Source organism: Lemur catta, chromosome 3 (genome assembly GCF_020740605.2).
Source record: "Lemur catta isolate mLemCat1 chromosome 3, mLemCat1.pri, whole genome shotgun sequence".
Classification (NCBI taxonomy): Eukaryota; Metazoa; Chordata; class Mammalia; order Primates; family Lemuridae; genus Lemur; species Lemur catta.
The window spans coordinates 14,453,121-14,480,682 of record NC_059130.1 but is presented as its reverse complement, the minus strand read 5'-3'; the positions used below and the strand labels follow the sequence as shown (position 1 = coordinate 14,480,682).

The 27,562-nt window shown below is 54.2% G+C and overlaps 1 protein-coding gene across 3 annotated transcripts; it reads right to left on the bottom strand.

Annotated features, from left to right (window-relative positions):
- Window positions 1-7,949: 7,949 nt before the first annotated feature.
- Window positions 7,950-27,071, bottom strand: CSF1 (colony stimulating factor 1). 3 transcript variants are annotated; one of them, XM_045546744.1, is made up of 9 exons: window positions 26,605-27,071; window positions 23,383-23,505; window positions 22,092-22,154; window positions 20,387-20,557; window positions 16,674-16,821; window positions 14,522-15,543; window positions 13,882-13,934; window positions 13,554-13,612; window positions 7,950-10,028 (listed from the first exon to the last, which is right to left on the bottom strand). In XM_045546744.1, the coding sequence occupies exons 1-8, from the start codon at window positions 26,641-26,643 to the stop codon at window positions 13,567-13,569; spliced, it is 1,665 nt and encodes a 554-aa protein (XP_045402700.1). In that variant the 5' UTR covers window positions 26,644-27,071; the 3' UTR covers window positions 7,950-10,028; window positions 13,554-13,566. The 3 variants fall into 3 exon arrangements, with proteins under 3 accessions (XP_045402700.1, XP_045402701.1, XP_045402699.1); XM_045546745.1 differs by having other exon boundaries at window positions 14,522-14,652; window positions 26,605-26,972; XM_045546743.1 differs by lacking the exon at window positions 7,950-10,028 and adding an exon at window positions 12,147-12,819 and having other exon boundaries at window positions 26,605-26,973.
- Between the last annotated feature and the right edge of the window lie 491 nt (window positions 27,072-27,562).

The following is a 27,562-nucleotide window of genomic DNA, read 5'->3' as shown; positions in this document are numbered from 1 at the left end:
CAGAGGTCAACTGAGTGTGTTCTCTGTGCCCGTCTGTGGCTGGGTGGCAGGATTTATGAATGGAATTCCAGTCTGCCGGGGAAGGGGTGTTGGACAAAGTTCCTCTACATCAGCATTTGAACTTTTCAATCAAAGAGTTACAACTTTTAAGGAAGAGTCTAAAGCCCATGTTAAATCCCTCCTCTGTGGATTCCTCCCTGATCATTTGCTGGAAGGACTCTCTGCCTCTCTCTTTTCCTGTCTCTCTCCCTCCCTTCCCCATTTCCTTTCCTCTCGGTCGAGGTGGTCTTTCATTTCATATCTCCCAGGACAGTTAAGATTTCAAATACTTTGGCGCACAATCCCTACATAAGAATATTCTAGAAATGCAAATTTTGACAGCCAAGCAACAGCTTCCACATACCTCTGTGTCCCTCAAATAATATTAAATAAAAACAACAAACACTTGCACAGTATTGTTTCCCAGGACACTTTAAAGGTAAGTATTGTTCTATTATCATTCCCAATTTACATATGATGAAACTGAGGCTCAGAGAGGTTAAATGACTTTACCAAGGTCACCTTGGTCAGATCTTGAAGCCCAATTTTTGGCTCAGAAAATATGGTCCCAGAATTGCCCATTGTCTCTTTCCCACTCCTCCAGCACAAACGTTTCTTTCCTCCTGGCCTTGTCTGAAAGCTTTGTACATGTATGTACAAAAAGCATGAAGGTAAAAGAGTAAAAAGTTATCTCCAAAAAATTGTAATGATATGGGAAAATGTTCATGATTATAACATTAAGTAAAAAAAATCAATATAAAACTGTACATACATTATGATATCAACTATGTAAAAATATAAACATGCTATTAAAATACTGGAAGGAAATACAACAGAATGCTGACAGCAGTTATCTCTAAATGGTGAGAATAAGAGTGATCTTTATTTTCTTACTCATATTTTTCTGTATTTTCCTATTTATCTATAATCAGCTTGTGCTAACTTTATAAAAAGAAAAAAAATTAAATAAATCATCCACTTAAAGGAAAGCAAGGACACCATGGGAGAGACTGGTTGATTGAAGCTTTGCCTTGTGATCTGTGGTTTCCCCAGGGATCAAGCTGCTTGGGTGGAATTCGTGTACGTGACATCATTGCTGCAATCCAATTGTGTATATATGGGGAAATACGTTTACATGATTATTTATGAATGAGAAAACAAAAATGTCTCTCCTTAGTACAGTTTAAACGGTCCATGGACTTTGGAGGAAATTGGTCCCAGAGAAGATCAGAGTATCAGAGTTGGAAAGGGGCCTCAGAGATCCTAGAATCCAATCTTCTTTTCTTATGGATCAATATCTGAAGCCCACTTTGTTCAGGACATTGAACTAGGTTAATCTAGCCCAGAAAGGAGAAGAAGGTTGAAATCAGAAATGGCAATCTTATGTCTTCCTCTGACCAGGCCAAACCTGCAGTCTGACTCTGCTATCCTGCCAGAGGGACCCTCAGGCGTGCCTCCCATGGTGGGCTGCTGTATTGGTCCAGCCCTGCTGGAGGTACTTGTGATCGGCCTGTTGTCCTTGCTGCAGAAAGGATCATGCCTCTGTGGTGTGTGGCATGCACTACCATGCCCAAATGATTTTTCTATTTTCTGTCTCACTCTTGCACAGGCTGATCTACAGCCCCTGACCTCAAGCAATGCTCCCACCTGGGCCTCCCAAAGTGTTGGGATTGCAGGCGTGAGCCACTGTGTTCAGCCTAGAATTCTTTTTTTTTTTTTTTTTGAGACACGGTTTTGCTCTGTTGCCCAGGCTAGAGTACCATGGCATTAGCCTAGCTCACAGCAACCTCAAACTCCTGGGCTCAAGTGATCCTCCTGCCTCAGCCTCCTGAGTTGCTGGGACTATAGGCATGCGCCACCACGCCTGGCTTATTTTTTCTATTTTGAGTTGTCTGGCTAATTTCTAATTATCTTTAGTAGAGGCGGGGCCTCGCTCTTGCTCAGCTGGTCTCGAACTCCTGACCTCAAGCAATCCTCCCACCTCGGCCTCCCAGAGTGCTAGGATTACAGGCATGAGCCACCATGCCCGGGCCTAGAATTCTTGATTGACAGGGGTTTTCTTTGTTCAGTACTTTCAATATGCCATCTCACTGTCTTCTAGCCTCTCTGGTTTCTGATGAAAAATCAGCTGTTAATTTTACTGAGAATTCTTTGCATTGGATAAGTCACTTTTGCTACTTTCAAGAGTCTCTGTCTTTCAAAAGTTTGATTATGTGTCTAGGTGTGGATCTCTTGGAGTTTATCCTATGTAGAGTATGTTGAGCTTCTTAGATGTGTAGATTAACATCTTTCATCAAATTTGGAAAAATTCCAAATATAATTTCCTCAAATATTCTTGTCACTCCTTTCTTGTTGTCTTCTCCTTCTTGGACTCCCATTGTGCGTATGTTGTTGTGCTTGATGGTGGCCTGCAGGTCTATGCAGCTTTTTTCATTTCTCTTCATTCTTCTTCATTGTTTCTGTTCCTCAGACTGGATAATTTCAATCAACTTACCTTCAAGTTCATGGATTCTTTCTTCTGGCTGTTCAAATCTGCTATTGAACCTCTCTCACTTCAGTTATTGTACTTTTCAATTCCAGAATTTCTATTTGGTTCTTTTTAAAATAATTTGTCATCTTTATTGATAGTCTCTACTTGGTGAGACATCACTCTCATATCTTCCTTTAGTTCTTTAGACATGTTTTCCTTTAGTCTTTGAACACATTTAAAATACCTGATTTAGCTCTTGGCTTTAGCACCATCTTCTAGAAACCTCCGTGCCATGACAGCCAAGTGGAGGAAGAAGCAAATGTGCAGCCTAGAGCATAAAAGAAGAAAGATGAGGCAGAGGTTCAAGTAAATTGCTTGCTTGTGCACACGTGAAGGCCACAAGAGCAGAAAGATGGAATGCCAGGGGCTGAGGACACTGGTACAAGTTGTTGGACTGCATGATACTATCTAGAACCTGCCTCTGAGTGGATCTAGAATGTCATTGCCATCCGATCACCAAGACTACCTCTGAGAAACCCATCTTGCTCATGCCAGAACAGTCCCTATTGGTCCTTTATCCTGGACCTGACATCCTGAACTAGTTCTGTTCTTAGTTGTGGCCAAGTGTAACAAGTATGCAATAAATCTGTTTCAGCTGAAGAATCAAAAAAAAAAAAACTGATTTAAAGTCTTTGCCTAGAAAACCAATGTCTGGGGTTCCTCAAGGACTGTTTCTATTGATTGCCTTTTTTCTTTCTTGTATCTTTACATGGCTTGCAATTTTTTTGTTGTTGAAAACTTGATGTTTAAAATAATATAATGTGGCAACTCTGGCAATCAGATTTCTAACCCCTCCCCAGGGTTTGCTGTTGTTGTTGCTATAGAAAAATATTCTGAACATACCTCAGGACTTGGGCCAAATTACCTTCAGGCCTGAAGCTCTTCTTTGGGAGAGTATGTAGTATTAGAGGGCTTTCTGCATGTGGGCACAGAGCTCTCATTTCAGGAAAACCAACATGGATTGAGCACCCATAGTGCACTCTGATAATGATGGCTCTTTGAGGCCCCCTCAAATGTCATAGGCAGGGTGAGGGCTCTGCTTCCACCCCTGAAGCTCTCCAGCCCCCAGCCTTTTGCCTTTCTCCCCAGAATCACTAGAGCATGTTGAGCCTGCAGATGTCATGGTCCTTATCCAGCCTTTCCCATGCAACCCCAGCCCAGGGCTGGACAACCTCCCCTAGAGATCTGTCTGGGTGCGGGCAGGCAAATTAATAGTTTTTTCATCCAAGAAGGTCACAATCAGGCAAAGTAAGAATGATGCCAAAGCCTGCTGCCAGCTGGAGGGATCAGTGCCCAGATGTCACCTGGGCCAGTAATTAATCAGGGAGTTGGAAGGTGCCCAAAGGGAAGGCGGGGAGAAAACATGGGTCACAGAGGACCCTAGCCAAAGAAAGCTTGAGGGAGGGGCTGAAGGTCAAAGGAGGCCCTTCCCAGAGGCCCAGGCAGTGGGCATACCACCCAAGGATCCCTTTTCCTTTCCTAGTGAATTTAGGGACAGCAGCAAGGCTGAGAGAGCAGGGGTCTGTCACAGGCAACTTTTGCTCAGTTCCAGACTACACAATCCTTTTGAGGGGAAGAAAAAGGAGGATGCTAAAGCCCTGGGGACCCTCAAAGTCCACCAGGCTGGCACAAGCTGTCCATCTGTGCAAGAACCATCTGTTAAATGCCTACTAGAGTGTGATGTTGTGACAAGAGTGTGGGGTTTGAAAATAGTCAGACCTGGCTTCAAATCCAGGCTTTGCTACTTACTAGCTGCTGTGACCTCAGCTGAGTTATTAAATTTCTCTAGGCCTTCGTCTCCACATCTGTAGATGAGGATACTAGCACCTAGCTCACAGGGCTGCTGTAGGATGGAACGAGATTGCATTTTTATAGAGTGCCTCACACAGATCAGGCCATTAGTAAATAGCTTTCCATTCAATCTTGTTGGCAGCCTTGGATCAGGAGGAGGAACAGACCACGCCCCACCCCTTGTAACCCTTCCATGGCTTTCTCTGCCTTAACCTTTCTGAAGGCCCGCAGGGTCCTGCATCCCTGGGTCAGGCCCCCCGTTGCGTATCTTCCTACTTCTACTCATACTTTATGACTAGGTATTTATTTGTGCGATTATTTGGCTGCTGTCTGTCTCCTTCACTGACATTTGTCCTCAGTATCTAGCAATCAATGGGGAAATGAATGAATGAATGAATGAGGATGAGGCTCTGGCTTTCACAGACCTCACTAGGTGCGCGCACAGGAAGAGACTAAACAGCAGAGTGGCTGGAGGCAGGTGTTCAGGACCTCAGAGCAGGGGTGAGGCCTCTGGACCAGAGAGGTTGGAGTTGAACCTAGAGTTCTGCCCCAGCCCTCCTCCAGGAATTCACCCACCAACACCCTGACCAACCTCCTCCACCACCCCAATCCATAGCCTCTTCTGACTCACAGTCACCCAGTCGTGGAGCTGAGTCAGTGTAAACGTTAGACAGGGCCAGAGGGAGCAACCTGTGGGCTCTCCTGTGGTCCCACACCAGCGTCTGGTCACACAGCCATAGCCTTTGCAGGGGAGAGAGAGTGAGCCTCTCTGTGGTCCAGCCGCTTTGCCATGGGGCTTTCCAGGCTGGTGTGGTCCACCTTGCTCCCTCAGCAGTCCCAGTGTCCAGGCCAGCAGAGCCGGGTCACCCTCCTACTCCTCCTAGAAACTGAGGAGGGAAACCAGGGGCTAAAAGGGCTGCTCTGGCCTTTGCTGGGGCAGGGGAGGGGTACTCTCTAGCAAACATGGCCTCTTTTCCCCGGGCTGCCTGCTCACTGCTCACCCCTAAATGACTTTAGTGCCCTGTTCAAGGGGTCTTTGGATGCCCACCCAGGCACTGCCCAGACCCCAGTCCTTCAACCAACCCCTTCCTTGCCATGGCCCGCAGTCTACATGAGGTTAACCTCGGGCTTCTTCCTGGTTGCCTCTGATTCATTTTCCTGCCTCTGGCCGGATAGTGGTTTGGGGTTTGGCTGGGCCCTTCTGCTTATATACTCCAAGCCAGAGTTCCTGACCCTGCCTGCTAAGCGGCACCCGCAGCAACCCAGGGCCACTTTCCACTCCAGTCCCCTACCTGGGCCCTCCCTGCAGCCAGAAATCCTTCAGCTACAAGACGTCTGAACCCTCCTCCCTGCAGGGACCACTCAGCTGAGAACAGCAGCGGGGGGGGGGGGGGCCTGGCAGCATAGCAGAGGGGACCTATGTTTGGCCTGGGCACTGTCAGACCAGCTGGCAGGGGCTGCATCAGAATTATTTGGGGGCAGACCTTTGGAGCCCACAAGATACTTTTGGGTTTGTCACTTCATTTGAACTGCAGTCCAGGCATAGCTTGTTTGTACTCTTAAACTACTTCCACAGATGAGGAGAAATCTGAGACTCGGAGAGGTTACTTAACCAAGGTGGAACAATAAGAGGCAATAGAGATTCAAGCCAAGAACCTAAGTTCTCTTGTTCCGAATGCAAAGTGAATATTGCTCTAGAGGTATGACGCTTCCTGGGCAGCCCGTGCAGAATGTGAGGCTTAGGAAAAGGCCTGCTGAGATTCTCAAGCCTTTCTGGGGCTTCTAGAAGGGCAGGTAAGGGGCAGGGGGTTTTTGGGGTTTTGTATTTTTGGCTCCCCCATCCTTGGATTCTTGTTTTGGAATATAGCTTTGGAATATACATTCCATGCACCTCAGCCCAGTGGTCTGGTGGGTTCTAACCTCGCCCCATCTCCATCAGCAGCCAGGGAGACCCCTCTCTGAGAACACTCCCTCTGCGTGGCCACTGTCCCATAGTTATTAGATAGTAATTCCGTTGGCTAATACCAGTAAGGTCCCCAGAAAAGGCCCCCATTAAATCTGGTCAGAATTTGCATCATCCTGCTTCTGTTCGTGCTTTCAGTATTAAACTTTTGACACACAATTATTGAGCACCTACTGTGTGCCAGATACCTTCAGCATTGGGATATAAGGAGGGAGGCAGCACAGTTCCTGCCACAGTCCACGGCCTGGTGGACAGACAAACAAATAAATAGGCTCTAAGGATAGAGGAGGAAGGAACTAAGCCTGGGTGAGCTCAGGGGCCTGTGCCAGGCTGGGAAGGCTTCTTGGAAGAGGAGACTTTTTGTCCAGTTGGGCCAGGAAAAATGAAATGTGAGTTAAGTTTCTTCTAAATCGTTTCTGAGAAGCTTTTGATAGAAAGTGAAGAGCTCACTTGAGGGAAATGATGACGGATAGGGTGGTGGAGGTAAGGGCACAGAAAAGGGTTCCTGGCCAAGTTTGCTTGGTGCCAGTCCTGGCCCTATAACCTTGGTCCCTTAAGTCCAGGGACCCAACGTTTTGGGCAGTGCTGTCCAGTAGAATTTCTTCAATGATGTAAATGTTGAATTTCTAGGCTGTCCAAAATGGTAGCCACATGTGGTTACTGAGCCCTTGAAACGTGGCTAGTGCACCTGAGGAACTGAATGTTTGCTTTTATTACATTTTATTAATTTAAACAGCCACCCTATCTGACAGTGTGGCTCTAGAAGCTTCTTGCGCTGGATCACATTTGAATCACTTGAGATGTCTTTTAAAAATTCTAATAATGCCTGATGCCTGAGCCTGACCCTTCCGACTTTGATTTTGTTGATCTAGGGTGGGGTTTGGGAATCAGCAATTTCTTTCTTTCTTTTTTCTTTTGAAACAATCAGGTGATTCTCCAGTAAGCCAGGGTTGGGAGCCACTGATCCAGAATGTCCAACACACCCTCAGGGATGGGGATGGGGAGGCCCCTCTTGCCACAGCTTTGCCCACGGTGTGTGCCTTGGGCTATGCTGGGCCTTCACTTGCTCCAGCCCGCCCTAACAGCCCTCTCCCCGGGGAAGGCCGCGTCCAAGTCTCCCTTCCACCGGCCTCCTCTCCACATCCTGTAGGAAGGTCAGGCCCTTCGGCCCTCAGACTGCTGACTCCCGCTGCTTGCCCTGCTCACTTCCGGCAGCGGAGAGACAGCACTTGTGCACCTCAGGGCCCTGCGACAGTCCCAGCTCCCTGTCCCTGGACAGCGGGGTTCAGCAGGCAGGAGCCTCATCCTCGCAGGCCTCGCCTCGCCTCGCAGGCCCTTGGACGGAGCCCAACCAGCCGTTTTCCCAGGCTGGGCGAGGCAGGGCTGGAGCAGGGGCCGTGGCCAGGCCTGAGGTTTGGCTGCCTTCTGCCCGGTTTCCTACTAAACAGATATGCAGATGAATGTGTTTGGGACAGCAGTAATGCAGGCCTTGGTAACAAGTCTGGAACTTGGAGAGAACCCTCCTTTCCCAGTATCATGGCAAAAGCTTTCTGCCCTGGGGCTTACCCAGCCCACCCCCATTTTTGCCACCCACACCCCAAAAACAACTTTCCCATGACTCACATGGCAGCTTGTGCACTTCTTTTATTATTAAATATATAAGCAGCTTCCTATTTTTTAAATAGATATTTAAATGACTTTATATAAAATAATTCACCACTTCCAAGTATAAAAACGAAATCTCACAGTACGTGAGCCAATGTTCCCTCTCGGCTGTCTCAGTGAACAGAAGAGCCTCCTGTGCACGTAGCCTAGGACATCTGGCTCCCCTGCTCTGATGTCACCAAGTGCCCACAAAGAGCTTCTGCAATGGGTTGGCTTTGCTTTTTTGACCTTTAAAATACTATGTGTTTAAGGTAGAGGGGTTAGGGAGGAATGCCTTTTTTGTATTTTTTTCTTCCATTTTCAAATGTGTTTTCTAGCATCAAATATAGTCTGTGACTAGAAGGATGAGCCCCACATGTAAGTCTCCACTGGCCTTCCCTCAGCTGCCAGCATCAGGACAGGGAAGGTGGGGCCAGCGGACCCTCACCTTGGGCAGGAGGTGACAAGATCACGGGCCCAGCGGCCAGGTAGGGCAGGGTCTTTCAGTGGAGGGCCCAGGGAGGCAGGAGAGGAGGGGCACAGCAGCACAAAGAGACAAGGGGCAACTGATAGCTCTGTCACCCATTGCCCAGGCCCCAGAGCCATGGCCAAGGGCTGGCCCAGGAAGTGGAGGCCCTGGGCACAGTTGGAAGCCGAAGCCTGGACCTCTTGGCGGCTCTCCCACCCAGGCTTGCCTGGTCGGAGGAGGCGGTAGTGGGGGGACGGGGATGAGCTGGAGTCTATCACTGGCGACCGGGCTCAGGGAGAAAGAAGGGCAAGAAGAGAACGGGCACTGGGTGCCATGCAGGTGGGCTGGGGTGTAGCTCAGCCCAAGGCTCCTGACAGGGACAACCTGCTCAGCCCCAGGGGCCTGCTGGCAGCAGGGAAAGGAGTCTGGGCTGGGGGTCTGGGGTGCAGACACCTCCCCAGCCTCAGGGGCATACCCATATTTCAAAGACCCATTTTCAGTCAGAGCTCATCCTGCAGCCTCTTGCCTCTGCCCTCCCCTCCCCGTGTCCCCGACTAGTACTTCCCTCCTGGGAATGTCAAAGTGCAAGATGCAGAAACCTGGGCGAACAACACAGCCTAAAGACCGGCTCTGGCTGGCAGCCTGGGCGGTTTTCCCACCCTGCTCCACCCCGGAGAGTCAAAGGCCGGGTCAGGAGAAGGTCAGGGCTGAGGGTTCCCTCAGTCGACAGGTGAGGCCAGCTCAGTGCCGGAAGCTGGGGAGAGGCTGGAGGGTAGGCGGGCGGACGGATGTTCATCCTCGGCATGGACGGGGCAGGCTGTTCAGCAGGCAGGTTCAGTGTTCACAGTGCAATGGCTTCCTTCACGAGGGGAGCCTCTCAGAGAAGCTCTGGCAGGGGCTGGAGGGAAAGAGGGGCGGAGGCCAGAGCTTGGTCCTCCTCTTGGCGTCACGGGCAAGTCAGGCAGGTCCGGTAACTGGCAGAGGGCACTTAGGTGCAGAGGGTGTAGACCTCCTTCCAGCTGTCAGTGCAGAGCGAGGCTCAAAGGCGTCCTCTTCTCGTTTCTCGGGCTGCACACCTTTACGGGAAATCGGGCCGACACTGTCCCGCCCTGCAAATCCCAGGCTCCTCTCTCTGGAGACAGGTCCCTGCCTGTCCATGCTGGGATCCCGTGGCACCAGGCGGGCCCTCTGGGCGCAGGGCTCTTCCACTCCTCGGCGCCCACCCTGCTCTCCCACGCGCTACAGACCGTGGGTCCCTGGCCCAGGTGCCGGGGTAGAGGGGAGTGAGAGGAGGGTGCAGCCCCTGAAGGGAGAGGGTCCTGAGCCGGGCTTGCCAGCCTTCCTCAAGTACACGGGGGCCTCCAGGGCCCACAATAAATAGTGGCAGCGTGGGGGGCATCCTCGGGCCCTCTTTCAGTCAGTCAAGGGTCTGAGGGTGGAGGCGGGGGGACCCGCCCGGCTGCTCTGGTCCAGTCCTGGCAGGCAGGAGCTCTGGTGGTGGGCAGACCAGGTTCCAGGAGGATGGCTGGGGAGGGGTGGTGGTGGACGCCCGTAATGTCTCCTCTCATGGAGAGACTGTCCTGTGTGCCCAGCTGTAGGGAGAGAAGGAAAGGCTGTCAGCTGAGCAGGAATGCAGTGAGGGTCACTGAGGACACCGGCCTGGGAGGTGAGCGTTCCTGTGGGCTGCTCGCGGCGCTGCTCGCAGGACTTCCTCTCGTCCTTCCCTCGCCTTCCCAGCCACCCCAGCCACCGCAGAGGGACAAGGAGGCTTTCCCTGGCAGCAGCCCAAGCCTCTGGCCAGACTGGCCTCACCTCCCACCTCCTCCTGGGGAACCAGGGACCTCAGCAGGAGGTAATGGGGCCTGGTGGAGGTCTGAGCAGGGCTGGGGAGGGGTCATTGCCCAAGCAGAGGGCTCTAACAGGGAGGGAAGGGGCACCTGAGTGTCCTTTAGACCCCTCCTCAGGCAAGACCATCTCACTGGCCTTGGTCCAATGAATCAAGAGTGATTCCTGCTAACCCTAGCAAAGCAGAACTTCTCATTTCCACCTTCACACCACTCATCAGAGAGGGTCATCGCAGAGGATGTTCAAGACAGTAGGCAGAGGTAACTGAAGAGGAAGAACTTGGGCTGGAGAGGAGAAGTCTAGAGGCAGTGCTGGGACAAGGAGACTCCCACCCTGCCATTTGGCATGCTACCCCCTAAGCAACCCAGCCTCCTCCTGGATGGGCCAAGGGACTTGCCTCCTGCATCATCCATGGGAGTCAGGGCCCTGCCCTCTACCCCCGCCCCCAAACTTGTCCCCTTGCCCAGCATCCTCAGGACGCTTTGTTCCCAGAGCTGAAATCCCCTGGACTCCATCCAATGGTTTGACTTTGGACCCTGTGTGGAGCCTCCTTCCCTAATGTCCATAGGCCCTACTGGCAAAGGCTGTCACGGGTCAGGAGGGAAGATGGGACCACAGCCTCTGGCTCCCAGCCCATTCCCACGCTCTGGAGGGGAAAGAAGGGGAACCATAAACTGGACACTGGCCATGCTGGGTACAGCCAGGCCACAGGCCCTGCCAGGACCCAGGAGGGAGGAAGATCAAGTGGGCAAGTTCCAGCCAGCTGCCTCTATCTCCTGGTTCTTGGGGTTGCGGTGCTGGTATCTTGAGTTTCCTGTGGCTCTGAGTCCCCTCTCAGTCTGGCCTGTGTTGCCCTCTCTCATTTCTCTCATCAGAGCAACAGTCTAGGGGCTGGCACTAAGTCTCCCAGATGCTCCTGGGGCCTGGCCTGGGGACCACCTTAGGGCTGGACCCACTGGACCAAGTGGGTCCCTCTCAAGTGGACTCTTGAGAGGAGGAAGAGGCAAGCTCAGGATGGGCCCGAGAACAGCCAAGCAGGGAAAGGAGAGTGGGAGTGCAGAGGGACGGGGCAGAGGGACGCCAAGACCATGGTGGTGGGTGGGGGTCTGGCGACTGGGGAGAGGGTGGTGAAGCACTGAGCCACTGGTCCTGAGGGGGTCTGGGCCATTTCACCGCCCTGCCATGCCCCAGCTGACCCACTCACCCATCTTGGCCCGCCCTATGACACGGATGGCCCCATAATTCCAGATGTGCTCTTAGTGCTAGCTCTTTCCCAAATAGGTTGCCCTGGTCTTGAGCATTTGCCAAATCCCCTGCCTCCCTAGGAGGGGCCCAGCCCTGTCACTCCACACATGGGAAGGCTCTAAGGCGCTCACTTGCATTTGGTAAGGGGTGTGACTGGAAACTTGAATGGGTCACCCCAGTTAGTTGGCCAACAAGTCAATTAGCAAATCAGTTAGGCAATCCGCCCGCTAGTCATTTAGCCAATCAGCTCACCAGTCAACAACAGCCAGTGAGGCAGCTACCAGCTAGTCAGTTTGTTAGTCAGAGTCACACAAACAGCTGGTCAGCTAGTCAGTCAGTTGATTAGTTAGCTGGTTAATTGGTCAGCCAGAGGCTGGTCAGTTAGAGACAACTGGCCAGGGTGAGTTGGTGAGTCAGCCCTAAGCCAGTCAGTCAACATTTATTGAATTTTTGGCAAGTGTGGAGGGGCCCTCTCTGTAGAAGAACCCATGGTGGAAAAAGAAAAGCAAAAAAGTGGGAGACAGTCCCTGCCCTCAAGGGGCTTACAATCTTCTTAGGGGTGTGGAATGTACATGTACATATAAAATAAGATTTAAAAATATATAAAAACAACATCCACATAAGTGCAAATCAATATAGTATTAAGCAAATACAAAAGAACAGAAGGGGCATGAACTAAAGGAGCAGCCAGAGGGGCATGGAGAAATCGGGGAGGCTTCCTCATGGGCCGATTGTGGGCTTGTAGGGGAGGGAGGAGGGCATGGGCCAGCTGGGGTGGGGAGCTGGGGTGAGGAGAAGTAAGGGTCACATCTTGTCAACAGTGTGGGCAAGGACAACAGAAGGCACTCATCAGTGTGCAGGAGACACCATTGTGAGGGCTACAAGGATGACAGTTAGGATTTAAAACAACTTCAGTAGGCTCTAGTGATGGGCAGAGACCTTCAAGGCGGTTTTAACAAGGTGAATATACACTCCTGCACTTTGGTTAAAAAAGTTAAGTTGTCCAAGTACAGGCTAGAGAAGGTCTGGCTTGACAGAGGTTTATGGGAAGTGGAACTAGGGGTTTTAACAGACCACAAGCTCAACATATGACAACAGTATGATGCGATTGTTAAAAAAACTAATGCACTCTCTCAATCTGCACGATAGAAGAATACTGTCCAGATCAAGGAAGATAACAGTCCCACTGTACTCTGAGCTGGTCAGACAACATCTGGAGTACTGTGTCCAGGGCTGGGCGCCACATTTTCAGAGGGACATTGACAAACGAGTGTGTCCAGGATGGTGAGGGGTCTGAAAACCATATCATATAAGGAATGTTTGAGGGACTTGGCCACATGTAGCTTAGAGAATTCTTAAAGGGGGCATGGACAACTGACTTTAAATATCTGAGGGCTCTCATGAGACCAGGGAGCTGGCCTGGAACAGGGAGAGTGTGACAGGAAGCTGGCTGGCTCCCTGTCGGGGATGTGGAGGGGGTCGCCCCTTTGGGGTGGGATGTGGACCAAATGACCTCTGAGAGCCCTTCCAAGACTAAGGTGCTATAGCACTATGACTCTAAAAGCAGGAAGGCAGGAATCACCTTGGCTAGGGAGCAAGTCGGGGAGCAATCTGGCAAGCAGCTGTCATTGGAGGGGCTTGGCAGCCGAGCTAAGGATGCTGGGTTTGAAGTGGCTGCAGAGCTACTGAAAATCCCCCAGGAGGGTAAAGGCCTTATAAAAGCCATATTTGAGGAGGAGGATTTCGGTTGCTCTGGGATCGAAGGCAGCAACAAGACAAGAAACCGAATGCAGAGGTAGTAGTTCCTGGCCTCAGCTGGGGCGGAGAGGACGGAAGGGCAGGGGGAGGCCTGAGGACCCAGAAAGGAGAGGGTTGGCTGGACCTGGTGATGCAAGGACAGGGAGCAGGAGGGGAGGGAGTCCAGTGTGGGGGCCTCAGGGAAGGTAGTGTCACTAACAGGTGGGGGTGACTGGAAAAGGGTGTAGATCATTTTAAGGGGTGGAGAGAGACCAAAATCAGAATCTTACCTTAGAATTCCCTCTACACTGGTAGTTCCACCTGTCTGTCCTCATCCTGGGTCAGGGGACTGCAGGCAGAGCACAGGGCTGGCATTAGATGTCAGCAGGAGGAGGAGAGTGAGGGACCCCTTACGTTTACCCCCAAGTCCTGCAAATATTCTAGACCTCTCAAATTGAGAAGACCCAGAACAGCCTAACTCTAGGAACAAATCAGGAAAAAGCCCAGATGCCTAGGAAAGAAGAGAGGCCCTTCCTCCTCTCCAAATCAACGTAGAAGGGGAAAGAGATCCCATGCCACGCCCCCAGGGTCTCCCAGAGCCCCACCCCAAGCTCTCACCTGCCCTCCGGCCGCTCCATGGGAGAATCCACTGTCTGAGGCTCTTGATGGTTCTGGGGACAGGAAAGAGCAGCTCACTGAGGGGAGGGCGGGGGGATGGTGGTCCCATCCCCAGGCAGGGCTGCCCCAGGTATGAACGATAGAGGTGAAAGAGTCCCCCCACCTACCCAGAAGTGGGGATCAGCCAGAGGCCTGGGGGATACTAGTGAGGCCCCTCTGCGGACCATGCCCCTCTCCTCCCCCGCTCCCATGCAGCCTGTCCCCTGCACTGTCCCCTGCAGGCCCTCATGCCTCAGGGTCTGCAGAGCTCCCAGAGTACACCGCTGCCCTGACACACTCACACAGCATCACTCTCCTCCTCTGTCTCCCTCCCATTTGGTTGTCCTCCTGCTGTCAGCCCAAGAATATTCTCTCCCACTCTCTTCTGCCCCGGCCCTTCGCAGTGACCTCATAGCCTGAGCCTTCTGATTCTTGAAGCAACTCTCCATTCCAGCCGCCCCTGCTCCAGCTCAGGCAGCCCCTCTCTCGCAGCATCTGAAGAACCCAGGCCAAGCCCCAGCTGTCCTCCGATCTGCACCCCGCCAGGCTCTGCCCCCGTCCCTAGCAGGTGCCCTCCTCTCCGTTGCTGGGCGCTTCTTACCCGCCGCCTCCGCCTGTAGAACAGGAGGCCACCGACGGCCAGCAAGACCAGGATGACGCCAGGCACCAGCAGGCGGAAGGCAAACCCGCGGAGCTGGGGGCCGGGGGACCTCACGGGCTGCCTCTCGCGGCCTGTGTCAGTCAAAGGAAGGGAGTTAAAGCGGGCAGGGGGCTGGGCCGCCCCCTCACTTGCTCCTCCTCCTTCCAGCTCTGCGGGGCTCCTCCGGTCCCTGGTGCTCCTCCTGCCCTCCAGGCCCCCCCGGGCCAGCACTCTGTCCCAGGAGTGGCTTCGGGGAAGCCCTGGCTGGGCGGGGAGCGTGCGGGGGCTGCGGAGGCCTCGGGGGCGCGGTGCTGCGGTCCTGGGAGAGCTCGGCTCCTGGGGGTCTCGGCGCAGGGCAGATGAGCCATCTGTCTTCTCGGGGGTGGGATTCCAGGCCCGGCCGGTGTGCCCCGCAGGGCCCACCTTGGGCAAGGCGGTGCCAGTTACGTCTGCGGGCCGTCGGTCCTTTGGGGATGCGGGGAGTGAAGGTGCCGAGAGGAGGTCGCCGCGTCGGGCCGTCTCTGCCTGAACGCTGCCCCCTTCTGGCCTGGAGGGGGGAAGTGCTGGCCCTTGGGGTGCGAGACCCTCACTGGCTTCTCCAGAGGCCTCTTCTAGGGCCCAGTTAGTGCCCAACACAGAGTCCAGAAGGTCCTCCGGCCCAGGGGCCGGGCCCCCGGCAGAGGGCCCAGGCCGTGGCGAACCGCCAGTGGTGCTGTCCTGTCCACCTGGGGTCTCTGGCGACTCAAGGCTCTGGCAGGTGCTCCTGGGTGGTCTCTGCTTGGCACTGCCCGGGTCCACTGTGCGAAGGGGCTGCTCAATGGGCGAGAGGGAGCTGCCCTCTGTCCCCTCAGAGTCAGCCCAGGTCAAGCCAGCCATAGGGGCCATGGAGGGGGTGAGGGGCTGGTGGGGGGAAACAGAGGCCAGGTCACTGCTAGGGGTGGCTTTGGGGTACAGGCAGTTGCAATCAGGCTTGGTCACCACATCTGAAAGAACGACAGAGAGAGGGCGAGAGAAAGACGGGGGGGGGGAGATAGAGTCACCAGCCTCCAGCACAGCTTTCCCAGAGGGGGGTTGAGAGGGGGATATGAGTCTGGGGTCCCCTCATCTCCTAAGTCAGCCCTGGGACTGAGAAGAGGACAGGACTGGAGGGAATGCTCGTGACACAGGGTTCAGGCAGGGAAGGAGCAGAGTCTCACGGGCAGAGAGCAAAGAGCAGGGTTCAGATGCACACTGGGGTGGGGTGAGGACGACAGAGCAGCCTGTGTGAGGTCCTGGCCATCCGGAGGCCAGGCCAGGAGAGGGAGCAGTGGCCTCTCAGCTAACACAAGACATTCCCAAGCTCCAGAGATACTGGTTTCATGCACAGCCAGGAGACACATGGCCACAGCCACAGGCAGGGACAGGCTGGGGCTGGAACGCGGCCAAGGCTTGGGGCCTTGGGAATGAGAAGCCGTGAGACTGGACTTGGCCATTGGCAGTTGCAGGACCTCAGCCCCTGCCTGGGGGAGCAGAGTTGAATGTAGGAGGGCACGTGTGGCACAGGACGCAGAGACGAGGACACGCAGTGTACACATGTATGCAGCTGAGCCAGCACTGGGAGTTTCAATGATGCTCAGACTTCAAATCCAGCCTTGTCCTTTGAGGGGACACCCAAGGCATCCTGGGGGCTTCTGAAGCCAGGGTATCCTGGTGATTCGCAGCAGGGCTCCTGGAGCAAGAGCCCTGACTCCCAGATGGACAGCTGCTCTCTCCGCGGAACGCCCTATACGTTTAGCCAGCCTGTAGAGCCCGCAGGGAAGGCCTCCATGCCTACCAGGCTCCCCAAAGGGGCTCCCTTTTCCACTTCCTAATCTCACAGGCACCAGCACAACCCTTCCACATGCAATTACATATAGGTGTACATGCACACACATGTCAAAAAAGACATGTGCCTAGGACCAGAGGTACACAAAGCCACATATGCACACAGAACAAGCACATCCACACACACAGGAACACGAGTAGCAGCCAGGCTGCCTCCCAGGGGGTCCCCCCAGCGCCGTATTTCACCTCCCGATCCCCGTTCCTTACACCCTCCTCCCACCACCCACTTGCTGGCCCCTTAGGTGCTTACCTTGGCTGGAGCATTTAGCAAAGTTGTTGCTGCAGTTCTTGCTGAAAATATTCCAGTCCTTTTTAAGGAGATTCTTTGTTTCATTAAAAACATTCTTGATCTTCTCCAGCAACTGGAGAGGTGTCTCATAGAAAGTTCGGACACAGGCCTGGAAGCAGAGCAGGGCCCCTTTGGTGAGCATGACCATTGGCCCCATGTCATCTCATTTATCAAGTTCCCTTGGCCTTTGTCACATCTCTCTCCTTTTTCCCTTTTGTTTCCTCCCTCCCCTCTCTGATTTGCAGCTGACTCAGTCCTGAGGGTGTGAGATATGTCATTTATTCATGGAACCACTCAACACATATTTACATGCCAGGCATCTAGCAATTACCTGAGAATCATGCAATGGACAAGAAAGAGGTGGTTCCTGGCCCCATTGGACATTGAGTCCAGCAGGGGCATTGACACTAAGCACATTGTTATCAGTGCAGTGGGTCCTCTAAAGAAGTACTGAGTGATCTCATGGTGTACAGCAAAGGGAACTAAACGAGGGTTCAGGGAGAATTTCCCTAAGGAACCCACCGAAAGATGAGCGAGAGTTAGCCAGGAAAGGAGGTGGGATTGGAGAGAGCTGTCCAGGAAGCAAGAACAGACTGTGATGTTCCTGAGGCAGAAAAGGGCATGAGATGTCAGAAGACAAAACGAAGGCGGGAGCAGCTGCAGGACCACCACCTCGGAGGCAAGTGGCGAGAGATGCAACCGGGGAGAGGTCAGCACCAGCCAAGTCCTGCAGGACCTTGAGGGTCACGTCAAGAACTTTTAATTTTATCCATAAAGCAAAAGGGAAACATCCAAAGGGTTGTTGGGGAGGTGGGTGGTGGCACAAGACTTGAATTTAGAAAAATCACCTTGCTGTGGTGTGGAGAATGGAACGGGTCAGGCCACAGGGGCTGTGGGCGCTTCGCTGGCACTGGTGTGTCTTGGAGGGAGGGCTAAGGATGCCCCAGCCCTGTCTGCTGAGCTGCTTGTGGGCCCAGGCTCTCACCCTCTGGAGCTCGGAGAGGCTTCCTCTGCCTGGGGTTCCTCCCACCTCTCCAGCTGCACCTTCTCAGTCTCCTTGCCCAGCTCCCGTCCTCCTCCTGATGTCCTAATGCTGTCATTCGTCAGGGCTCAGCCCTGGGCCCGCCTCTCCTTTCGCACCAGGCTGTGCCGTGCATGCCCATGGCTTCATCTGGGGCCTACTTGCCAGTGAGCCCCGAGTACCAGGCTTTTCCTTAAACTGACCTACAGGCTTTACTAGGCCGTGAAGTCCTTGAAGGCATTGCTGCATCCCCCTGGCCTGTGCACAGTGGGCCCTTATTAAACGTTTACCAGATAAATAAATGTACGAATGAGAAGCGCTGGGCTCAGCTCCCATCGCTCACCAGTTAGGGGACAGTGATGAAATGAATTATCCAGTTTGGGCTCACTTCCTCATCTGTAAATCCCAAACAGTAACCCCTGCCAGCCTCTCCCCCAAGGCTGTGGTAAGAAAGGCAAGCTGGCTCTCTCGTGCCTCTCTCCTCCGTCTCCCTCAGCCTCCCCTCGTGCTTCACAGAGAAAACAGGAATCCTCAGGCAGAAGGCCCTGGCGCCCACCTGTCTCAACAGGTGCCTTCCCTCCTCAGGAGCTCCGGAGACTCTTGCCGAGGAGGGACTGGCTCCTCTAGCCCCAAGGGCCCTGCGCCCCTGGAGCCCACCCCTCAGCACCCACACCTGTTCCGTGGGTGCCTCCCCCAGTGGGTTCCAGGACCTCACACCATAATCACGAGTGGGGCAGTTTCTAAACTGCAGATCCCCAGGCCTACCCTCAGACCCTGGGAATCAGACTCTTTGGGGTGGGGCGGTGTGCTGGGAATATGCATTTTAAACAAACTCCCCAAGTGATTCTTAAGAACCTTAAAGTCGGGAAAGTACAGATTTAATACCCCTCTTATTGAAAATTTTTCCTCCCTAATCATACTCTTTCTAGCAACATTTTTCTTCTTCTGCCCCCTTTTGGAGGCAAGTTCCTCCACAATGTTGTCTCCCCTTCCTCCCTTTCTAATCACCCCTATCTGGCACCTGTGACACGTTGCCAAACCTAATAGGCAATCTACAGCCCTTACCTTGCTTGGCTTCTAACCCCATTGGATGAGTTGACTACTTTCCATCTTGGGCCCAGTGACCCGACTCGGCATTCTCCCGCCTTCCCTCTCACCTTCAGGCTGCCTCTTGCTGGGTGCCCGTCCTCTGCTTGCCATCTAAATGCTGGGGTTCCCGGGCCTGCTTCTCTTCCCACGGGGGGCAGTGCCACCCAGGCCATGGCTTCACAGATGACCACCATGCCCATAGCTCTCGTATCGGTACATTGGCAGTCACATTCAAGACCTGTATGTCCACTGCCTGCTCACAGCTCCACTTGGCCATTTCACAAGCATCTCAAGTCCGCTGTGCCCCAGGCTGGACTCCTGGTCTCCCCACACATGCTCTGCCCACTGAGCATCCCCATTTCGTTGAAATACCCAGGTGCTCAAGACAAAAATTATCCTTGCCTCTCCCCTTGCCTCAGCTCCTCACATCCCCTGCAGGTACCAAGTCCTGGTGCTTCTGCCCCTAACCCCCTGGAACACATCCACTCATCTCCAGCTTCTCCGCACCACCCTGGGCCTAGCCGCCAATATCTCCACCCTGGACTTGTATCTCCTGCTGTCTCCCAGCTGCCATTCCTGTCTCTACAGTCCATTCCCCACACAGCAGCCTGGACAGTCTCGTGACGTGAGATTGGGCCACTTGCCTGTTCACAGCAGCTTCCCTCCCACTTAAGACAAAATCTTGTATCTTAATGACCCCAAATGATCTGGCTCCTGCCTTCTCTCCTCTCCCTGCTTTACTTCCCATGCTCTGGCCATGCCGACCCCCCTTTGGGTCCCTGAATGTGTACTTTCCTGTTCACCTTAGGGCTTTTTAGCACAGCGTTCCCTGTTCTGGGATGTTCTTCTGGCCTTATGGCTTTCTAATCCTTACTCATCTTTGGAGCTCACATTAATATTTTCTTACTCAGAAGCCTTCCTTGTCTCTGCTTCCTCAACCCATTTAAGCTAGAGTCCCCTGTCCCTCTCTCTGAGCCCTGTGCAGTTCTGGTTCATGGCTGACTCCCTCACCTCCTCCAAGTCATCTCTTCCCTGGCCTACTCTTCTCCACTGCAGCCGCTGCCATCCTGCATAACGCATATGTTACTTATATATCTTGCTAACTGTCTCACCACTCCTACCACCCACCCCAGCATCAGCTCCATGAATGTGGGGATTTTTGTCTGTTTTGATCACAGCTGTTTCCTGCTGTCTAGAACAGTGCCTGATGCAATAGGCACTCAATTAACTACTTGTTGATTGAATGAACAGTACTTATGGTTTGTAATTATATTTACATGTGTCACTGTATATTTCACAACTGCCAACCTCACTTAACGATAAGCTCCATGAGGTGGGAACCGTGTATTTCTTGCTGACAATGACATTGTCACGGCCCAGCACTGTGCCTCCTGCACGGTAGATAAGGACTTGGTAAAGGTTGGTGGGATGATAAATGAATGAGAGAGCGAGTGAGCGATGATGTGAGGCGAGCTCAGTAAACATATTCTGCACATGTGGGCGGGGTAGCCCCCTGAGTGCCCTCTGCCCTGACTCAGTGCTCCCAGCCCCAGGACCCTCCTACCTTGTCATGCTCTTCATAATCCTTGGTGAAGCAGCTCTTCAGCCTCAAAGAGAGTTCCTGCAGCTGCCCAACGGCCCTGGCACTGGAGGTGTTGTCTTTGAAGCGCATGGTGTCCTCCATTATGTCTTGCACCAAGAGAAATGCCTTCTTAAGGTAGCACACGGGATCTTTCTGAAAAACGGGAAGCTGGAGCTTATAGCCTGGCTGCTGTGGCCTGGGAACCTAGGCTCTGTGCTGGGTGCCCCCCACCCCAGGCAGATGGAGGGCTGCAGCCTGCCCTCCCCCTTGCCCTGGAGGAGGGGACATATCACCCCAGTAACAAGGAGAATGCTGCCCTTGGCTTGTCTTTCTTTCTCTCTCTTTGGGATCTAGCACTACTGGGGACCGGGCTAGAGTGAAGGAAATGTGGCTTCTGATTAGAGAGATGTCTGGATTTCTGGACTAGGAGGCGTTAATCAGGATAGATGTGCATAGGGAAGGTGGGCTCCAGGGCACCTGCCTTCTTTCTTTCTTCTTCTTGGCTTGCTGTCACAACAGTCCTTTACCAGATGGCCCCTCCAAAGCCTCCAGGACTTAGGGGTAGTGAAGACTACCTCATGGTCCAAAGAATAACCTCAGTGTTTCATCTCCCTAAAGAGATGGTGGTTGCCTCAAAGACAGAGACTCTGCCTAGCTCTGTGTCCCTAGCACTTGGTCCAGTAGGTTCCTAGTAACTGCTTGTTAAGGCCAAGCATGACAGTGAGTCAATCAGTGAATGAAATACCGAGGTTATTCTTTGGACCATGAGGTGGTGTCCAGCTCTAACAGAGGTGTGTGTGAGTCTTGCGTGTGGGAGCTCAGAGATGGGAGCAACTTCTGGGCTTCGTGGCAGTTTTGCATGAGACACAAAGATGAATAGATGTGGAAGGGCAGGGGCAGTTGGAAAAGTATGAAAGGCATCAGGGAGAGTTTGTGCAAAGACACGGAGGCAGGAAGGAGCAGGGAATGGGGGATGGGGGATGGGGCTGAGTGGTGGAGACTGGAGCTTGTAACCCCAGGCTAGCCAACCAGGGCTTTCTCCCGGAGTGATGGGAGCCCTGACCAGTTTTGGGGAGAAAAGCAGATCAGGGTTTCAGAAAACTCCCCCTAGTGGCAAGATCAGGGGTGCACCGGAAGTGGGAGGCCAGTTAGGAGGCTCCTGAAATCGTCTAAGCAAGGAGGGGGGATGGAGGGGGCAGGACCTGCAGCACTTGGTGGCTGGTTGGGTGTGGGGTAGGAGGAAACTGCCTGGTGAATGGAAGTGACATCCTTAAGCAAAGCATGTGACCTGGAAGAAGTATTGGTTTGCCTTACAGCCTAGAGCCAACCTGCCCGGGTTCACACTGGGCCTTTACCACTCACTGGCAGTGCTCCTTTAACTCTCTGTGGATCATAAACAATATTTGTGTACCACATAGTGGTACTGTCAGGACTAAATTAGGAAAGTGCCTGGCACATAGTAAGCACTTGATATGTACCAGGCCAGCAGAAGGGAACAGCAGGGGACTTGAGCCCTGGACCCTGGCACCCTAGACTTGAGCATGCAGGGATCCTCACACCCTCACCCTGTCCAGCTCTGGGAGTTTTACTGCTTTCATGCTCCCACATGCACGCTTCCCACCAACCCCCCCCCCCCGGGAGGTGCTTATGGGCTGGCACATGGGCTTTGTAAACAGCCATCACTCACCAACTGCTCCTGGTCTACAAACTCAAAGGCAATTTGGCACGAGGTCTCCATCTGACTATCAATCTGTAAAAGAGAGCAGGCCAGTGGTCGCACGACATCTATAGATCAACTGAGCTTGCATCAGAATGGGGACCTTAGTTTCTGGGCGGATTGGGGTTTGAACTTTATCTACCTCCCCCCAACCACACCTGGAAAGACAGAGGCTGTGCCTTCCACATGCCCAGGGGAGGGCTGTTGAAGAACAAGAAGTCTCCTCCTTCCACCTACCACCCTATGAAATCTGACAAATGCCAGTTTGTTATAAGGAAGAACTGTCTATAGAATACAGGCTATAATCTTCCCTGGCATCTAGTGAACACTCTGTCATGGCAGGAATTCAAGCAGAGGCTGGACAAACTCTGGGGACTCAGAATCTGTAGGGGCTGGAGCTAGATGCCCTTAAATGCTCCTCTACCCCTCAGAGCAGTAGTTCTGTGATTTAACCTCAGAGATGCTCTTGGTCTGCCCTGGATTACTACAGCAGCTACATGCAGGAGAAGTAGTGTAGGGGCAAGAGAGGTCGAAGACCCAGCCTACAGGCCCCAAGCTCAGGGCCAGGGAGCTGGCCTTCGTCAGTGATGCTGCACCCTGCCTGGCTAGCCAGAAGAGTGGTAAATTCCCTCTGAGCAGGACAGCAACCATGACAGCAACCTGATTCTGCCTGGCTGGACCATGTTTGCAATTGTTATGACTCCGTGGTCCTGAGTAGAGTGAGACACAGGCTCCTTCATGGCCCAGACGAGCAGGCTATCCCAGCCTCAGGTCATGAGCAAAAGCCAGGGAAGTGAGGGTGGAAGGCTGGGAGTTAGGCAAGAGCCTCCTCTCCAGATCTGGGTGGGGCTCTGATGCCAGGCTGGCGGCACATATGGGAGTCCAGGAGCTGAAGGCAACATCTGGACACAGCAGGCAGACTGAGCTGGCTTCCCGGAGGAGGTATCCTCCTGACTGACAGCAGATCTCAGAAGCCTTTTCCGAGTCCCCAGTTGACATTCCTGGGCAATCACTAACCTGGGCAAGCAGCAGGAAGCCCACTCTGTTGGCTGCATGCAGGGGAGTTAGAGAGAGCCTTAGGATTGAGGAGACCAGAGGTCCTAACTTTGGGAAGGTCAGTGAGGGTAGCATCAGGGGAGCCATGTCCTACACATTCCTATTTCCCTGCCTGCAACCCCTCTCTTTGGTACCCTGCTCCCTGGCTCCTGCCTTAGTTTTCCCAGGGGAGAGAAGGTAGAATAAAGCATGGCTGCACACTCACCAGCTCCTGCAGGAACCGCAGGTGTCCGTTTCCAATCATGTGGCTACAGTGCTCTGACACCCCTTCGGTAATAGTCCCGCTCACCAGGAGACAGACCAACAACAGCAGGGGGCCCAGCCATGTCTGCGACAGAGAGGGTGTCATTTCTCCCCAGCTCTCACTCTCCCCAGTTCTCCCCAATGCCCTTCTGAGAGCAGAAAAACAAAGACCTATACCTCTAATGCTACAGGCTCTGCCCCTCACCCCAGGATGCAGCATTCCCTAAATCCAGATTTCTCAGGATTTCCTAATAGCCACAGCACAACCTTGCTCTCCCTTGATAATAATTCAAATGTCATTTTCTCCAAGAAGCCTTCCCACATTAACTTGAGCCAAACCTAAGCGTACATTGAACTAATAATGACACAGATGGTGTGCATACCAGTCTAAGTTCTACTAATAATTACACAGGATAGTCCTCAAAGTTTAGACTTGCATCTATCTGATGTCCCTGCAACAACAACACTGAGCCAAGCACCTTTTGAACTGCACTCAAGTTCATGTTCATGCACCATCTTTCAGACTACAAGCCAGAGACAGCCCAGCCTTTCCTCTCACCTGGTTCCACTCAGGTCTGGCCCTGCCACTGGAAAAACTCTGAGACCAAAGTCAGTTTCACTGGGAACTCATCCCATGCCAGAGATCTCTTGGAGCCCTGGGTGTGTGTTTCAAAAGGAGCCCAACTGATTAATCAGAGGCACCAGTGCCAGCTTTGGGCCGTCCCTGGCGGGCACCTGCCTATCAGAGCCCCAGCAGGCTCTACATCCAGCTAGCCAGCTCTCATCATGGCAGGGAAGTTTTCTGAGATCTCTCTTCTCTTTCAATACCTACCTAGCCCAGTAGCTACTCAGCCCAGAGTGATGGGCCTAGCTCTGGGATACCCTGTCTTTCCCTTTCCCTCCTCCTTCCCTCTTCCTCACCAAGGTCCCCTCCTCCCTCCTCCTGGCCCTAGATCTCCCCTTCTCCAACCAAAGGCAGAGGGACCCTTGGGTTTTCTTTCCCCCAGCTGAGTTTGCCTCCTCAGAGCTCCTGAGCCTCTTGGAAGCCGATGCCCCCAGATTCAGGGAAATGCTGGCAGGGTGGGGTGAGAGCTGACACTTTTCTGGGCTCTGGGCTTTTCCTCAGTAATCCAGATGACGAGACAAATACTGCAAATAAGTAGCACATGGGAAAAACACAGGGAGGCTGTGAAACAGCCCCATAACACCATGCTAGTTTACATGTAACTAAAAGCCCACATGCTTGCCAGCTCTTACCAGGGCGGAGAGGCAGCTCTGGGTGGGCTACCTGGAAGGCTGCAGGGAGGAGAAGCTGATGGCAGGAGAGGGACAGGATGGTCCAATACTACTCAGCACAGATCTGGCCTGATCTGAGGGAGGGAGAATGTGAAGGAGGGGAGGACAGTTGTGGGGGGCACTTGAGGCTATGTTGGGCAGTGGAGGTGGTAGCTCTGGGTGGGAACAGCTGCCCATGCTCTCAAGAGGAACCCCAGGTTCAAGGCCATGCAGAAGGTGTCTCTGCCCCAGGCTGGCTGCCACTGAGGCTCCGAGCCTCTGGAGTGAATGGTAAGGAGGAAACAACTTCTGGGAAAGGGGTACTTGGGAAGTCAACCTCCTCACAGGCACTTCCAGATACTGATGTTTGAGGACAGCAGGGGAGGGCAGCGTCTAACTGCAAGGGCTGCCTGGCTTCTGGCAAGACTTCAGGCATCAGTGGCAGGAGGATGCAGCCACCATATGGAAGTCTGACTTGAAGGTGGCCCAAGGGTGACACCCCTGGACCTGGGGCCCCAGTTCTGCCTCAGGAGAGGAGCTGGATGGACAGCTAAGGGTTAACACTCTAGCTTGCATCTGGCTGGGCAGGCTCTTCTCCTTCCTCCCACCCACCAGCCTCTGCCTCTGCCTGGGGAGCAGCCCTCAGAAGGAAACTCTGCTGCAGGCTCAGAGAGATGCTGGCACACCTCAGCCCAGCTGTCCAGCCTCATCTGCCACCCATGCTCTTCCATCTTCCCCCTCAGCAAGGGCTCTGGAGAGACTGGGCAGGACCAGACCCTTAGACTGTCCCTGTCGAAACACAGCCAGCCCCCTTTTCTTCCTCTCCTTTCCTCATGGTCTCACCTTCAGCCCCTTGGCCTCCCTTTCCCCTCTCAAGCTGATCTCCTCTCTCTCAGTTGGGCACTTCCCCCACTGTGGATCTACTCCTCTCTCCCTCTTGCCCCACCTGCAAGCCTCTCCTCTACCCACCCCCAGCCCCAAATATTTTTCTGCTCCTTTTCCCACAGGTTTCTCCTCTCATTTTCCTCCAGGGCTCCTCAGAAGCAAAGGCATTATGAGAGCACTGACTGTCAACAGTGCCAGCCTGCACTTTCCGGGAGCTGCAGCAGCTACTGCCACAGTTGAGGCAGGGCAACCCCACGCAGTCCTGAGCAGCCCCTGCCCCTGTCCAAACCCTCCTTCCCCATCCTTTGACCACTGCAAAGCCAAGATCTGCCCAACTGATGGAGCTAGAATTTGCAAGAAAAAGAGATTCAGAGCTAACCCCAGGCAGCTCTGGAGACTGGTCCCCCCCAAAACAGCCACACAAGTCCCCAGCAGGTCCTGCCTGTGGGCTGGAACAAGTAGCAGCTTGCCCATCTCCTTCCCTCTGCCAGCAGGTTGCTCAGCACAGGCCCTGGCATTCTGTAAGCTGGATGACCCCTGAACCCTCCCCACCCAGAAGCGTCCATTCCCCAGCAGGGCCTGCAAGCACGTATGTGGCCACTGAGGAAGGTGCCCGTCAGAGAAAGCACCACACTCAGTGCATGGCCACTCTGCCCGTCCCTTGGTAATGGCCGGTCAGAAGCGAGAGAGGCAGGGCTCCCAGGCTGACAGGGGCCTCCAACGGTGGCTGTGAACCCTTCCCTCCTGCCTGCGGGTGGCTCAGTGTTCCCCTCCGTGCAATGGGGTGAGCAGCCTTCCCTTTCCCAGGGAAGCGCCGCAGCCCCGGGAGCAGCTGCCCAGCTGCCACCGGCCTGAGCCGGAGCGCCAGAGGCCCAGCCAGCGCGCAAAGGCGGGTAGGAAGCTGGAGCCCGTGGCCGCGGCAGCAACGCCCGGGGAGGGAGCCGGCGCTCTCCGCCTGTCGGCTCCGAGGGCCGCGCCGCGCCGCCGAGCCCCCGGCCCGGCCCGGCCCGCACCCTGGGCTTACCGTGGGAGGGCAGCGCCCGGCGGCGCCCGGCGCGGTCATGCGGGCAGCTGGGTCCCGGCCGGGCGCGTCGGCCGCCCTCGCTCGCTCGCTCGCTCGCTGGCCGCCGCGGAGTCGGCGCCCGGCCCAGGGCCGCGCCGCTGTCCCGGGATGCAGAGAGCGCGGCGGCGGCGCCGAGAGGACCCAGGCAAACTTTCACTTTCCCTGGGGCCGAGCTCCACTGGCCAGCCCTCGGCACAGCCTTTTAAGCGGGCTAGCGGGGCATGTGGTTTATGGGAAATCACCCTGGACAGGCGCCAGACACACACACACACACACACACACACTCACTCACTCGCACTGATACAGACAGACACACATTCTCACTCCGGAGGCCCACGGGGCCGCCTCCCCCCGCCTCCCCTCCCCCCGCCCGCCGGCCGGTCGCCCGGGTCGCTCGTCTTCCCCGTGGCTGTTTTCCGCGCTCCGCTCCGAAGCCTTGAGCAAAGGAACGCGGGCTCCACCGCGCCCCCACCCCGCCTTCCCCGCGCCCTCTGCGGACCGAGCCTTTCCTTCCGTGCCGATCCGGTGCTGTTGCCCTCTTTCTAATACTCATCCCGAGGGACTTTCCCTCCAGGCCTGAAAATCCCCAAATCTGAGCAGGAAATGGGCCAAGAGCAGGGATAGGCACTGGCAGGGGAGGGTAAATCCTCTGAAGACCGGGGCCTCCCCCCTTCACTTGCCCTAACCCCTCGTGGATCCTGTGCCAGCAGGTTTGCAGGCAGCCCCCCAGCAGCCGGCCCAGCCTCTAGTCCCACCCTGGGGAAAGGGTACAGGCAGGGAGGCCGGCTACCTGGCCCAAAGGGAGGGGCGGTGTCCCGCGACAGCAAGCTGGAAGGCTCTGCCCCATGTGCCAGGAGACACTCAGGCACTTGACCCAGGGATGATGTAAACGCCGGCTGGTACCCGTGCTCGCTCAGCG

Coding starts and splice junctions, on each gene's coding strand:
- CSF1 (XM_045546744.1), bottom strand. CDS start 26,643: ATGACCGCGCCGGGCGCCGCCGGGCGCTGCCCTCCCACG. Junction 23,506..26,604: donor CCGGGCGCTGCCCTCCCACG/GTAAGCCCAGGG, acceptor TCTCTGTCGCAG/ACATGGCTGGGCCCCCTGCT. Junction 13,935..14,521: donor TCTACAGGCGGAGGCGGCGG/GTAAGAAGCGCC, acceptor TCCTGTCCCCAG/AACCATCAAGAGCCTCAGAC.